Source organism: Chionomys nivalis, chromosome 3, assembly GCF_950005125.1.
Source record: "Chionomys nivalis chromosome 3, mChiNiv1.1, whole genome shotgun sequence".
In the NCBI taxonomy this organism is placed as follows: Eukaryota; Metazoa; Chordata; class Mammalia; order Rodentia; family Cricetidae; genus Chionomys; species Chionomys nivalis.
This window is the reverse complement of record NC_080088.1, coordinates 68,495,233-68,510,644: the sequence shown is the minus strand read 5'-3', so window position 1 is coordinate 68,510,644 and position 15,412 is coordinate 68,495,233. Positions and strand designations below refer to the sequence as shown.

Below are 15,412 nucleotides of genomic sequence, written 5' to 3'. Positions count from 1 at the left end.
TAGGGCAAATAAAGAGGATTTTGTATGGGCTTTTCAGTCTGAAAGCTCTTACTTTGCAGCCAAAATCTTAATCTAGGTATCATACTGCTAATTTTACCATTCCAATAGAATACTTGGGAACTGGAATAATGACCATGGAATGGGTCTCCAGATACAGTGAACAAGTTAGACTTTAACCAACATTCTGTTTGTTGTGTACCCATGTGATCCTCAGCTCACAGAAGTCCATCCTAATATCAGACCCTCGGTATTCAATGTTGTCACTCAAATAAATGCTATAAACAATTTGTACTCGACAGTTTGCGTGGTACAGAACAATTGTAAATACAAAGCTCCTTCTTTAGGGACTTTGTTTTAAGTATTTTAAGTCATTGACTCTGGAGACATAAATACATAAATAGTCCTTTTAAGAGCAGAGCCTAAAGCATTTCTCTGAGCATCCTTACCGATAGATTTATTTAGAGAAGTCTAGATCAGTCATCATGACATACATTTGCAGAATATAAAGGCATGCCCAACCAGAGACCAGCAACTTTCAAGCTAGAAGTTTACTTAAAGCATTGCAGGGGAGCAAATATTGTTGTAACTTGAGTTTACTGTTCTCAAGTGTGAACTTGGTGATGAGAACATTGTGTTTCAATGTCAGGTTAAAAATTCTGGTTATGTATTTCATTTTAAGTAATGGATTATAAATCTAAAAATGAGCTTGGGTCAATAATTGAATTAAGAAATTATATGTTGGTATTCATTCAACATCTCTCAGCCTCACACAGTCCACTCTCTTTGGTCTGGATTTTCATGTTAAGATGTACTCTTTATTGACAGCCATGATCTTATTTTTAAGAATGTCTTAGCTAGACATCTCTACAACTCCTTGCAGGTCAAGCCCATTGGCGGCACCTCTAAGCTTTCTTGTTTGTCTCTATTGTAATTACAGCTTTCTTCTCTCTAACAGGTAAAGACCACCATTTGACCTTACTGCTTGAGAGTAGAAGGATGCCATCCCCATGGATTGATGGGAGGAAGCCCAGCTCTGATCATTTCTCCTATCATGAGGCCTGAGCTACTGAGAAGAGGTAGTGCTCAGAGATTTAGGGTTAGTGCAACCCTACCTTCCACGTGCCTGATAGCTTTGTTGCCCCACCCATCTGCATCCCCACTCCCACTTCTGCTGGATCTCTTGACTTCACAGTTCCAATTTACTGTGTTCAGTTCCCCTGGTTCTCCTTTTTTCTCTTCCAGGGAAACTCATGCAACACATCTTTACCCAGCATTGGTTATCATTGCTTTTAGACTTTCTAGAACAAACTAGTAGTGGTAGTAGGCTTGCCCTGGCCGTGAAAGTCCTTAGCAGGGAGTTGAAGCCCATGAGAAAATGTACCTAAGTCACCAAACTCTTGTATGCCTTCTTTGTCAGCCCCTTCAGAGAAACACCCGCAATATGCAACCTTAAGGATTTCCTTATCCACAGCTGGTACATGCTACTAAGTTCTTGCCACTCTTCTGATTACTCTGCTCCCTTTTATTATGACTAGGATGTCTCTTTTCTTGTTCTGTTGGAATTTAGCCTTAGGTAGGAGGCTAGGACCCTAAAGAGAAAATAAAGGCACTCATGCAGTGGGCGCTTGCTGTAGAGATATTTTTCCAGAACACTTCAGCAAGTGGACGTCATGGCTTCACAACGGAAAGGGGTCCATCTCAGTCTCTGAGAGCTTAGGAGAGTCTGAACAATTATTAATGGAGTTTATTCAAGGTCCCCTCTTTTATTTCAGGGTAACAGGTGTTTCCAGGCAATCTGCCCTGAGCTCAAATGTTTCTTAATCTCTGGGACTTTAACCATGAGTTCTCAGCCTGCAGCTTTGTTTTGTTTGTTTTTGTGAAGAGGCTCTTGACTCCTCATAAGTGATAAAGAGACCATTTGTCTCTTATACTCACCCTTTAATTGCATGTTAGAAACCCTCAGTTTCCCAATTTCTCTCTCTCTCTCTGGGGTGTCACTATTGCTTAGTAATAACCACACAACTCTACTGTTTTATTTGCATCTAGCAAAAACCTGAACTTGGCACTCATGAGAGTCTTCGCAAGACAATGTCAGTAATGCATGTAACAGTTAAGCTTACCTGTTCTTTCACCAGAACTGTAAATATTCTAATATTCTACACACCTCAAGAAACATCTTTTTCTTTCCCTTTCTTTATTTTATTTGGTTTTCGAGACAGGGTATCTCTGTAGCTTTATTGGGGCCTGTCCTGGAACTAGCTCTTGTAGACCAAGCTGGCCTCGAACTCACAGAGATCTGCCTGCCCCTGCATCCCAAGTGCTGGGATTAAAGGCATGTGCCATGACCGCTCGGCTTCTTTATTTTTTGAGAAATGGTCTTACTATGTAGACCTGGGTGGCCTGGAACACATTATGTAGAACCCCAAGCACCTAGTGCAATTGGGGGGGGTCATGTTCGGATACGAGCTCATGGCCTTCTATAACCCTGAGGGCTTCAACTGCAAAGATTAAACAGAGTTTAGAAACTTTATTGTTTGGCTTGAAGACCAGAAAATCAGATGCTGCAGGATCAAAGGCAGGGGTAACTTGGGAAACATCCAGAGCAGTGAGTAACCCGAGTTCTTATAGAAGCATCTCAAAGACGTTAACTGTCCTTTCAAGATTCACTATCAGCAAGAAGCAATTGACTGACTTACTATTTTAGCTGTTAGAGTTGAACATGGAGACAATGCTGAAAAATGAAAGGAACTAATACTTCGTAACAGAAAAGAAATACCCAAAATGCAGATAAAAATGCAGAGCCATTGGTCAACCTGGATGTAAATAACGCAGATTTTAAGGCTGGTGTAATGGCTTTGGCTAGCTTCCAGTCCAGTGTCATGATGATTACTTGGTGATACTTCAGGCTATTCACCTTTTGGTTCAGGAGGGTCTAACACAGCAAATAGTTGCTAAAGCAAATCGAATGGAAAAGAGCTTACCAGTGGCTTTTTTAAAAGACAAACTTTCTTGCTTTTGACCCAGGGAATGTAGTTATTAACAAAACTGTTCAAATTCTGTGGTTCCTGCGTATAGAAGTGTTCAGAGAACTAGAGACAAAACAAATAATGAAGCCATAGTAGTTGGAGTTGTCACAGTTATTGCTGATCCAAAGACAGACTGGGGCAAGTTGGAAGATGAGCACCCCTAGATTTCAGCTACGCACCTGCTTAGTATGGATGGAATGAGTCATGGGCATGTGTTTGGAAGGGTCTCATTTCTAAGGAAAAATCCCAGAAAAATGACCATGCTCTGGAGATTTATCACCACTAATTTTTTTTTTTACTTTAATAAAGTTTGGGAAATCAGAAAGGAAGGAAGGAAGGAAGGAAGGAAGGAAGGAAGGAAGGAAGGAAGGAAGGAAGGAAGGAAGGAAGGAAGGAAGGAAGGAAGGAAGGAAGAAAGGGGTATTGTTATAAACAAGACTCAGCCAGGGGTCATTGCATGGGATATCCCTGTAAGGATGCCCTGAGAATTATTTCCAGCCCACAGAAGTGTTTTATCAGTCAGTCCACCTCTGCATGTTTAAACAGTGTGCACAACCCAATTTCAAAACAAGCAGAGTTAACATTCTTGACTCTCAGCCCAAATGTGGGTGCTCTCTATGAGCTCATGCCTTCATTTGGAGGCTGGTATTTGTGGGGCTTAGGGTATTGTAGGCTCCCTGGACCAGAAAAAGAAGCCAAGGGACACATGCTAGAACCATTTATTTAGACTCCAAGATGCAAAATAATATATGTGAAAGCATTCTGAATCTTGCCAGGGCTTTGAAGGCATGGTGGTCATGTTAGGACATCTGCTGTACATGAGTTCAGATCCTGGCTCCATCGCTACCTGGAGCACACACTCCCCAGCTTTTGTTTCTCACTTCAGGTGGAAAAAATAGCACCAGGGCTTTTCACATTTACATAAGTGGGCCATAGGCACAAAGTGTTTAGTGAAAGACATCGTGCTTTCTTTTGCCAAAGCCCTGTACTGTGAAGCATACCACGGGCATTTAATTAGTGCTGTTTTACTGGTTGTTATTGGAAGATATAATTTGATATCAATTCCTACACCGAATCTTGGTTTTCTATGTAAAGAAGAGTTAATGGCCCTGCTTGTCTTGGCTTCACTGAAAAGTTAGAAGGCTGAGATGAGGTGATACCCTGGAAAATCCAGAGAAAGTGTTGTTATTTTAAAATTATCCTGCTTGCTGGATTTTTTTTCTCTTTCACGTAATGATCTCTAAATTCTCTTAAATGTTAAGTATAATTGATTTTCAAAATTAGGAACTCATAACTGCTTCTCATCCTTCTTTTGATTGTTGTGCTCTATAGGTATTGTTTTCAGGACTCAGAGTACCAAAGAGACACAACATTGCTACAGCCTTTGGAATATGCAGATCTTGGTTCATACCTACCTTCCTTCTGGGCAGAAATAATGAGCTTTAGGGTTTCCCGAGGAACAATACTGAAGCAACAAGGCAGAAATGAATGTCTGTGTGGAGAGATGAACTGCCACAGTGGTCTCTTGATCTTACATAGACCATTAAGAATGTTGCATTCTCTCCCTGCCAACACCTGAGCTCCGTGGATGCTAGTGAACATCCTGTTGCCTCATCAGCACCTGTCAGGTACCATTTTCCCCAGACCAAAATCCAGCCAAGCAAATTGACCAATCAGTAACTCACGGATGTGTATGCCACATCCATTCCTTTTTATTTACCTATTTTTTTTATTGAGTTAGTTATTTTTATTTTATGTGTGTTGGTGTTTTCCTGAAGCTATGTCTGTATGGGGGTGTAGGATCCCCTAGAGCTGGAGATACAGACAGTTGTCATACGGGTGCTTTGAACTGAACCCAAGTCCTCTGGAAGAGCAGGCAAGTGCTGTTCATCTCTCAGCCATCTCTCCAGCTCTTTACACTTATTTTTTTCCTTTTTCCTTTCACAAACATTAATTAAGATGAAATTTTATGAGGGAGATGTAATGCAAATGCAGTGGCAAGAAAAAAGGAGCAATATAAAATTTTAATAGTTTACCTGTATTTAAATGGATCATGGCAGACTTTGGGTTATTATGGTATTGTAGTGCATTCCTTTGTATACAAAGTTTAAGAAACGAAAAGGGAAAGAGAGTCATTCTCAAGAGCTCTGGGAGCCACTTAGATATAGGGATGGTTCTTATTGATCTGGCTGCTCCCAGCAGGTTCCAGCACACCACCACCTACATGAAGGAGACCATTAGGAATTATTTATGGGGATTGTATGAATCAGTTGTTGAATAAATGAATGCTCTATCTTGGGGAAAAACACCAGAACCATGCTAAAATTCAGGATTATATCATAACATCAACCATGGTCACTGAGCTACAGTGGGAAAAGCAACAAACACACGTGTTAGACTCAGAGACTAAAAGTTTAAGCTCCTTACACAGACAGAATGATCACTTTAAACATTATATCAACCGATTTGTGTGTGTGTGTGTGTATTTGTGTATGTGCTTGTATGCGTGTGTGCACATGTAGCGACCAGAAGGCAGTCTCAGAGTCTCTTCTCAGGGACCGTCCACTCTCCTCTTTTTTCTTTAACTGGAATTCTGGCCTGAAACTCCCAAGTAGACTAAGCTGGCTGACCACGAATTTCACATATCACCCCGCTGTCTCCAGCTTCCTAGAGCTGGGGTTATGAATGTCCACATCAATACTCAGCCTTTTTCTGGCTTCTGAGGGTCAAATTCAGGTGTGCAAAATTGCCAGGTGAATACTTTACTGCCTGACTGAGACATGCCCCTAGCCCCCGGTCAGATTTTATATACCTAGAACATGTTTTACATAGCAGAATCCTAATCTATGACTTTAAAAATCCTTCTTAGAAGATCACAAATCAGAGCCGGGCGGTGGTGGCGGACGCCTTTAATCCCAGCACTCGGGAGGCAGAGACAGGCGGATCTCTGTGAGTTCGAGACCAGCCTGCTCTACAAGAGCTAGTTCCAGGACAGGCAAAAAGAAGAAGAAGATCATAAATCAATGGCTCTTTAAAACCCGTATAGACATTCATGTTGCATATTTCTGAAGAAATACTCTCTGATTCTCTTTTGTTTCTCTTACCTTTGGTGTTTCTGCTGAATGTTGAGTCCATCATTTACCCATACATATTTTCAATTTTTAAAATTCACTATGCAAAATTATACACACTCTTTGCTACCTTAATTATTTTTACATGTACAGTTGAGTAGAACTAAATATAGTCACACTGTCATGTAACTGATGTGCAGAAGTTTTTCATCTTGCAAAACTGAAACCCAATACCTGTTAAACAGCCACTTCCAACTCCTCCCCCGCCCCCAGACTCTGGTAACACCACGAATGTATTTTATAATCTATAGGCAACTTATAAGCATGATTTTTGTAGACAAATGGCTTTATATACTTAGTTACTTGGATGGATCAAACATTTATATAGCTTTTAAGAAGTTCCTCACCATAGTCTTGAGTTCCTGGATTTGGAAAGAATCTTCCCCAGGCTTTTCTTCTATTGTGCCCATTTGAAACTTGACAGACATCCTTACTGTTTGTGGCTCTTCACAGATGTGAGTGCTTATGTCCTCCAAAATTAAGGTAATTTCTATTTCATATGTTCTTCTCAAATCATGTATAGTATATTTATAATTGTATATCATATAATATATGCAGACATATGATATATAATATGTGTACTGACTAATATACATCAGCTGGATAATAGAAAACAATTTATGTTTTAAGTAAATATTGAAGTGACTGTTCTTCCTGCACCATTTTGCATTCCTGTTAAAGAAACCACACAGGTATTTTCTTGCCAGTTCCTAAAGTGATCCCGTGGTGGCCGGCGACCCGAACCTTTAGTGACTCCGCACAATTGAAGCCAACCTACCAAGTATATGATATTGTGAATGAACCTCAGAGGAATTTCCTGAGGTCTTGAAGTTTCTGTGAAAGCTTCAAAATGATCTGTTTCTTTGGGGTTTAAACGGGGGAAATCCACTGGGGGTATTTGAAAAGCCACACAAGTCCTGATTTGGTGTATTGGGCCTCACTTTTCATGCTGTTTCTGCCCAAGTGAATAACTGAATCTACTCAGGAGAAAATGTCCCCCACCCCCAAACTAAACTAAGCAACTGGCCAGTCATCTTTCCAAATAGCCATTCCGTGAGGCAGCTGAAGGGGCTGTTCCCCGTGAGAAAAGACTAAATGGGGCAATGCACGAAGCCGGGCTTTTCTGCTATTCTCCAGGATGATTGGCAGGACAGGCAACCGTAAATGGACGCAGAAAGTAAAAATTGTGCGAATGTGCACTTCATGGTTTCTATGCTTGAACCGTGGTTATGTAAGTGAGTTCTTCGTTTAGGAAACACACCGAAACATGCACAGGAAAAGCACATCTTGTCTTGCGTCTAACAGATGCTTCCGGAAAAACAAATCTGGGCAGTACCAAATAAGGACTTCCTGTGTTTCCTTATTTATCTCCCGCTCACGTGGACTTTGAGTGCAGAAGGGGGTGGAAGTGAGGAGCGTCCCCCACACAGCTGTTCGGGTATGTCTAGAAGAGAAGCCCACCCACATTGCTTTTGGACACTGGGTGTGACTTTGAGGGTATCAGGTTTGTCTGTTAGGGAACCTGCCAACCTCTTCCCTACTTAATTGGCGTCTGTGTTTCCTTGCATGCCTTCTGAATCAAAACTTCCCTTTCGTCGGGACAACCCCCTGAAGCCTTTTCTCCCTTCTGAATAGACTCTAGTCATTAGTTTAGCTATAAATATTTCCATTTGATGGATTCCAGGACCTGCAAGAAGCTCAAGGTCAAATGCAAAGCCCAGAGCTAGGTCTGCAAAGCACGCTTTTCCACTGAATTAACACATCCTCACTATCATCACTCGGGAATCCTGGCCCTGCCTTTACTCTGCCTCACTGTCAGACTGGAACAACCTTAAGAAATATGGAGTGCAAGGTGGGAGGGTTTGTAAGACACTCTTCCCAAAGTGAGCCTAGCTTTCCCCCTCAGTGGATAAAGACTGGTTGAACTGAGGTTAGGAGTTGAAAAATATCATTCTCGATCGTCCCTTCATGTGGTGATATTTGGTAAAGTTGCCACCATGTAGTCTAGAAGGTTCCTTATTTGTTCCCATAGCCTAAAGTGGTATATGCCATAATGAGCTTGGCAGGACGGTGCCTAAGGTTGAATCACTCTGAATTCAGCTTCTCTAATTAACAGTGGCCACACTCACAAACTAGGGGAATCTGCTCATGGTAGCATCTGTTTTCCACCACCCTGCACTTACTGTTCCCTTGTCGCGTGGCAGAACTCTTTCCCCTGTCTTGACGAGACTCGCAATCAAGGCACAAAGGAATGGTAGCAAGCAGAGCCTGTCAGAGCTGTGGAGGCCGCAGCATGAGGCTGCCTGTTCACGTGAGAGTGAACTGGGAACTAGAGATGTGACAGGCAATGGAACTAGCTTATAAATCTTTAAGCCCAGGCCCACAGAATCATTTCCTTCTACTAGTCCCCACTTCCCAAAGATCCTAAAGCCTCTCAAAATGAGTGTAAAATCCATGAGCCTCTGGGGGACGTTTTATACTCAAACCACAGCCGTTGAGTGTAAGGATTTACAGCATGAGAGATGAAGTCGTTTCCTTTTACCTGAAGAGACACGGCAACCATTTGTTCTTTGAAGGTTGTACACATGAGGCGTGAGAACATCTCTGGTGGAAAACAAAGCCTGACCCGAAGCAGAATAATGACAAAAGTGTGCAGCCTGGACCAGATAGGCCCGGCAGTTGTGAGGTAAATGCCACACAGGCTTGAGAGGTTGTGTACTGAACACTTGAATCCAGCCAGATAAATTCGCAGCTGCTGAAAGCCGCGAAGGAAGACATATTCTCTGGGTCACATTACTTCCAGAGCGCCACATCCTGAACACTGCTGTTTCCCTGTGCTCTTTATTCCCTCTTCATACAAATCAAGGGTATCCCCAAGCATCTCTCAAGCACGTAGGTAGGAAAGGCCATTGCCTTCTCCTAGATGTCTGTGTGAGCTATTCCATTCCACTTTCCGACTAAAAGACTTCAAACTCTCAGAAAATTTTTTAATTTGCATCTCAAAGAAATAATTTACACATTTGGCGAATAACTTAAGTCTCTGGGGAGTGGCGCAATACAGAAATGAAGCAGGTATAATAATTACAGGATAATTGTCACGTATTTTCTCAGGACATGGATGCTCATATGTTGTAGATACGTTGCTGAATCCTCGGGAGTTTGCTTTTCTCTAAATCAGGTTAACTCTGTTTATTACCATTACGCAATATCCTTTTTTGTTTTTTATTTTTACTACTTTTCCATAAAATTTATTGGCACTTAATAATTTGTCTTCTTTCCCCAAACAAATTTAGTGATTTTTTTTTGTAGCAACTGTTGATGAAATGTACTTTAAGTTATTTTAGACACAAACCTTTCAAATTAAGCTGTAAACTGTAAGCAAAAAATCCTAAAGGATGCCTGAAAGTTGAGCATGTGGAAGTCTATGACTTGGAAAGTTAATGTAAACTATTTTAACAAACTCTTTATTTCCAGCAAGCGCTCAATTATTAATAGCCAACCAGCAGCGAGTACAGATCTCACCACTTCAGACTCTGATCCTATGGGCAACCACCCTGGCCAGAGTTAGAAGCATCATCTCAAACCCCACCCTGGAAATAAAGAGCCAGATTCTATGGCTCTACATGAAAAAAAAAATCCAAATCACTTCCAGGTTTATTAACGCTTAGGAAACTCTACCATTGAAATCATAGTCTTACTCTTCCTTGCTTTTCAGAACTGAGCAGTGAACCCAGGGCCTTTTCACCCTAGACACATGCTTTGCCACTGAACTATATCCCCCATTCTTGCATTTTGGGGACAGGTTAGGCTGTCTTTGAACAGGAGATCAGCCCACCTCTGCCTCCAAAAACTCAGGTCCTATGTGATGGAACTCCCCCATGGTCACAGGACACTGCCTCTTCTCACTTTGAGAACGTTGCAATTAGGTCGTCTGGATTTACCGAGAGGAAGAAAGCCAAACGCTTCAATGCCAATGAGCAAGTCTATAATTAATTAGTGAAGTGATCTTTGCTTCAAGTTTACCCTGTTTTTAGAGCAAGCTGTCTGAGTTGGCTGGGGCTCGGCCCAGCATGTGCGTACGTTTCACAATTCACAGATGTTAGACACTCTCAGTCTCAGGAAAGGAAGAGAATGTCAAGTTTTAAATAGCTTCTCCCTGGCTGGAGCAACAAATCAAACATCTTTACGAACACATTTTGAACCAGAACTTCTTACAGGAAAATGTCAGCTTTCCCAGTGGCTTGTCTCGCAACTTTGACATTTTCTGATGTCACTCCTTTGCAGGTGGCTACGGTTACAGCATGAATGGAGATGTGTGCTTGCCATGTCAGTGACACTCGGGCACACAGTTTTTATTTCCCTGTTGGACTCTAGTCCTATTTAGCTTCTGAATCATATTTCATTCAATCTCTAAATCCACAGGGCCAGGATAGGCTTACAGCCTACATTCAGAAAGGAAACAAATTAATCTCCACGGTGACTTTGTCTGATAATATATTAATTCTTGAATTATGAACAACATTATTTTATAGCAAAGTAGGTCAAGAGGGATTAAAAGCGGCAAATATGAGACCTAAGAGAGTGAAACGGACCGATAGAGTTTGAAAAACGTTTCGTTATTTTCCAATGAGAGTTAATTTTGAAATAATTCTAAGTAAATATCCAAAGGAAAAAATTAATTCAAAAACCTTATAAAATAAAGTATCCATTCCTATTTTACAACCACATTTTAAAATGCTGTTGCTTATATCTGTATGGATAAAATAAAAGAGTACAGTCTCTTTTATTTGGGGCAGAAAAAATTCTAGGGACGTAGGCATGATAACTCTCTCTGTAGTTGAAACGAAGAGTGAGTTCTAGGTTAAATATAATCAAGGAATTTCCCTGTCTTTGCTATTTGAGATTGTGACCACAACAGGCGGTTGGCTGAAAGGGAGACTCAAGGGAGGAGGGGGGTGGGGAGAAGACAGAAAAAAAAAGACTCTCCTAAGCTTCTCTGCAAAACATTCTAGCCCCAGTAGCAGGGACAGAAGCTCTCGAATCAAACCAGGATCCAGATACGAGGCAGTGTTACACAGCTGAAGAGAGGCGGACATTTATTAGCTCAATGACACACGTCTTGGCTCCTGAGATTAACCTCTGATACCATTCATGCCAACACCCAATCACGAGCAAGATCAAAAGTTCCGAGATGCCTACAAATTGGCAACAAGTGCGGTCACTCTACGTCAAGGGCTCTCAAACTGTGACAGAGAGGAAGAACAGTTTTAGAGAGGATGCCCAGCTGGTAAGAATTGACTGTTTATGATGCTCTAGGGACTTGAAGATTCTCATTGGCTAAAAGGAAGAAATGCCCCGCCTCTTTGTAAATCTGAGCGAAGAGGGGGAAGTGTCTCAACTTCTATGTCTGATGGCATTTGACCCTATTGCTTTCAGCCTCCCTGGCTACATACCTAGATATTCTCAGGTGTATATGTATATTTTATAGAATTGCTCCCCATCTGTTGGTACCAAAGAGAGGTGAAGGAAATGAATTTTGAAACTTCACGGTGTTCCACCCTACAGTACTGCCCCGACCCTTACTTCCAGCGGTGAGTTGAAATATGACGTGACTTCTGTCAAAACTGAACTGGTGTGCCTGTGTTTTCCGAGTGTTTCAGTTGGGTACAAAAGAACCACTCCTTGTTTAGTGAGCACAAGGACAATACTTTGTACTTTGTGTGGACTTAAAGTGACAGTCTGTTCGCATCTTTTCTAGTTATCTTTTGCTTTATTTCTTGAGTGACAAAGTCTGAAGACATCAATTTAAAAAAAAAATTGTCACACCCCTGGATTCAACAAGGAGAGAGAGAGAGAGAGAGAGAGAGAGAGAGAGAGAGAGAGAGAGAGAGAAGGGTTGGTAGAAGATGAGTGAGGAACTGGGAGATGTAGGAGGTTGGAAGTGGGGGATGAGTATGATTCTCAGACTATTAATCAAAACATTAGTTAAAAATGTTCACGTTATTTTAGTTGTTAAAAATATTAAAATGTATTAGTTGGCGTGCTCGGTGTCCACCCACCCGAGGAAAAGAAATTTCATTGGGCAGGGATGTGATGATCTATTGGGCAATCTTCAAGTCAAAACAGACACAAGAAATTGTGATTTAAATCTTAAAAATAGATGGCCATTGTTATATGAAACAGATTGTGGCTTGTCATTTTAGCTCTAAAGAATATTTTCTTTTTGATTTGTTTCAAAACAAACATCATCTTTTTGACAAATGTGACTTCTCAAACCTGTGATGAAACTGAATTTTATCTGTGTTTGTGAAAAAATATTTACCTAGCACTGAGAAGAAATACCAGTGAGAGTTCACAATAGTCTGCCTGTGTCGGGGGAAGAGACTGTTTCAGATTAGAGTTTGCTATTTTTAAACGGGTAAATGAAATCTGAAGAGAGCTTCCCGTGCAAAGCTATGGGAGACATTCACACCACACAAAACAGTGTGATGCTGTTAATTTAACGGCATGAGATTTGAGGTTGGAATTTGGTACTTTGTACGCCTAATGAGAGAGATCCCCAGTGTTGAAAACAGCGGGGTTAGAAAGGGGTTAAACTGCCACTTGCCACCTGTGCCTGCTGGAGGCTCACACTAGAATCTGAGTCGGTAGCTCTGGGCAGGGCTGGGTTACCATAGAGCTTTGCCTCGGGATTAGGAAAGACATTCTGTTTTCATCGGTGTAATTCGTTCTGGCATAGGGCTGACTCTTTCTTTTCCTGTGAGGTTTTTGGTGGGAAAACAGAAACTGAAAGATGAAGGGAATGGGGGTACAGTAAGAAAAGAGACTACAGATTCAAAGGAGAGGGAGAGGAAGGAGACAGAGGCAGAAGCAGAGAGAGACTGGTATTGATTTCCCAGGTTGAAACCGGAAATGGGAATGGTCCTCTGAATTCTCCCTTACCGTCAGTATTAGCAAAACAGTATTAGCAAAAACAAATGGACCCAAATTCTATCTTCTTGGATGACCTAAACATTAAATTTAGCTGGATCTGGGCATAGGAATGATAAAGCAGTAGACCCAAGATGATTGCGTTATCGAAGACCTTTTTCCAGTCTGAAAAACCACCCAGGCCAATCACCAACTTTTAGACCCAAGCTTCTGAGAACACAGCCGTGACTCAGCAGCCGTTTTTATAATGTTCTGTCCCGGGCATTTCCTAAGGACTGTGTTGGATTCCCAGCAACTTCGCTAATTCCCTAGTTTGTGGATTAGCTAGCCCCTTCCATCCTATACACCTCTTTCTGTGGGCATTTCCAGTGGGGGAGCAGAGAAATGCAAATAAAGAAATAGCAGAGAAATTGCTTCTCATGTAGCCCCAGCGACCTATTAGCTCATGGAGATGTGGAACCTCAGGTCTCAGCATACTGAAAAGTGCAAAGCAGTCTTCTTCAATAGCTTTCAGTTTTAAAATCGCCTTCCCAGCTGGGGGAGCAGGCACAAAAAAATGTGCAGAGCTGTGGCATGCACATGTGGTTCACTGTGGTCTGGGAAGATTTAGAAAGCTTATTTTGTTTCTTAGGCTAAATTGTCTATTCATTTATAATGAAATAACGTCAAAAATACAGAGAGAAGGAAATATGACCACTGTGCTTCATAAGTAAGGCACATGACCACAAAAGTTCAGGAGAATGTGGGTGTGGTGTGCTCATGCTTGTAATCCCAGCACTCAAGAGGCTGAGGCAGGAGGATGGAAATTCTAGGCTAGCTAGCGATATCCTGTGTGAAAAGAAAAGAAAACAAGCTATGATGTTTATTATTGACATTTGATGAACTCTACAGTACTTACATATTTGATAGTCGATGTCTCCTTAACTATTTTAACCTTTTTACATAGGTCAGTTTCCCATTGGCTACTATTATCCCTCCTTAGTGCATTAAGGAGGGAGTAAAATATTTCTGGGGAGAGTGGAATTATTGTAGGGGAAAACGTAATAAAAATATATTATATGAAACCTTTTTCAATTAACAAAAAAAAAGAAAAACATCTATGACAACACAGGAATCCAGTACTGTTCCCCTGAGTGAATAGCGTGAGTTGATTTTTCTAAGCAGACAACCTTGGTAGTTCTCAGTTTACAAAATCTATTTTAAGAAAGACCAAATTTAATCAGTCCATAATCGTAGTCATCTACATACTTAAACTTGTCTTTCCCAACCTTGTCTTTGAGGAAGCATAAAGACGCATTTTGCTATTGTTGTTGTGTTAGTGAAGGACGGGGTAGATGGATATTTTTAACTCCAAACTTCTGTCATTCATGAATTCCTATTTTATATAGAACAGAATGAATAGCATGCTGTTATCGCTAATTGATGTATACTAGTGCCAGTCCAAAAAGAACAGCTTAAATACAAAGTACTATGATCTATTAGAGATTTCGCTGTTTTTTTTTTTTTTTCCCTTTCCACTTTATATTGACATATAATCGATTTGGTTGTGTTTTGAATCAATACTAACTTCCGTCTTTGCAAAAACTTTTCTGAAAACAAGAAAGGCATTCATATCTGTGGAGCTTATTATATTTGTATTTGTTGACATTGGCAATTGCACAGAACAAGAGAAGAGGGCTAAAAGTCATTAAGTCTGTCATTTGATTTCTGACCCGCTTAACAAAGATATCAGAGCATGAGTAAATTTTGCAAATCAGCAAATAAATCAGTGGGTTAGTTTCCTAATAAGCAAAGCATATGTACACTAAGTTTATTGGTTGTTTTTAGCCAGATAAATAGTAGAAAAGAACGTAAAAGTCAATATCTCAGAATCAAAGTCGCTGTGTATCACTTGCGGCATAAATTATGTCCTTTAAGTGATTTTCTTTTTAGCATTACCATTTAGATTATTAGCTACACTTTTAATCCGTTTTGTGAGGCATTCAGTTCTTTCAGAACACCTTTTTAAAATATAAGCCCCTGGAAAAATAAAAATAAATCAAGATTACATTTTGAAATTATGGGATAAAGTTCAAAAATAAAAAAAGTAAACACCCTTACAATGTGATCCATTTATAAAATATTTTGTATTCTTTCACAGCGAACCTCAGAGATTCAAAGACGGTTCATGAGGCGGAAACAACCTGAGTGTTTCTCATATGAATAGTACTTTATGTGTGTGTGAATTTTGTGTTATTTGTTTAAAGGTCAACTTTATTAACGGTGCTTTCTAAATATATCTGAAGAGAAAGGGTGGTGACAGCCCACTTACAGTGGAAGGCCATT

At 40.7% G+C, this 15,412-nt stretch overlaps 1 protein-coding gene and 1 pseudogene across 5 annotated transcripts in view; both read left to right on the top strand.

Annotated features, from left to right (window-relative positions):
* Positions 1-2,451: 2,451 nt before the first annotated feature.
* Positions 2,452-3,190, top strand: LOC130871299 (RNA transcription, translation and transport factor protein-like; annotated as a pseudogene).
* Positions 3,191-11,686: 8,496 nt separating this feature from the next.
* The window catches only part of Tp63 (tumor protein p63), a 210,975-nt gene continuing 207,249 nt past the window's right edge, over positions 11,687-15,412 (top strand). For all 5 annotated transcript variants that reach the window (XM_057764111.1, XM_057764112.1, XM_057764113.1 and 2 more), the window contains exon 1: positions 11,687-11,748. In XM_057764111.1, coding sequence (XP_057620094.1) covers positions 11,687-11,748 — 62 coding nt within the window. The remainder of the gene's footprint in view (positions 11,749-15,412) is intronic.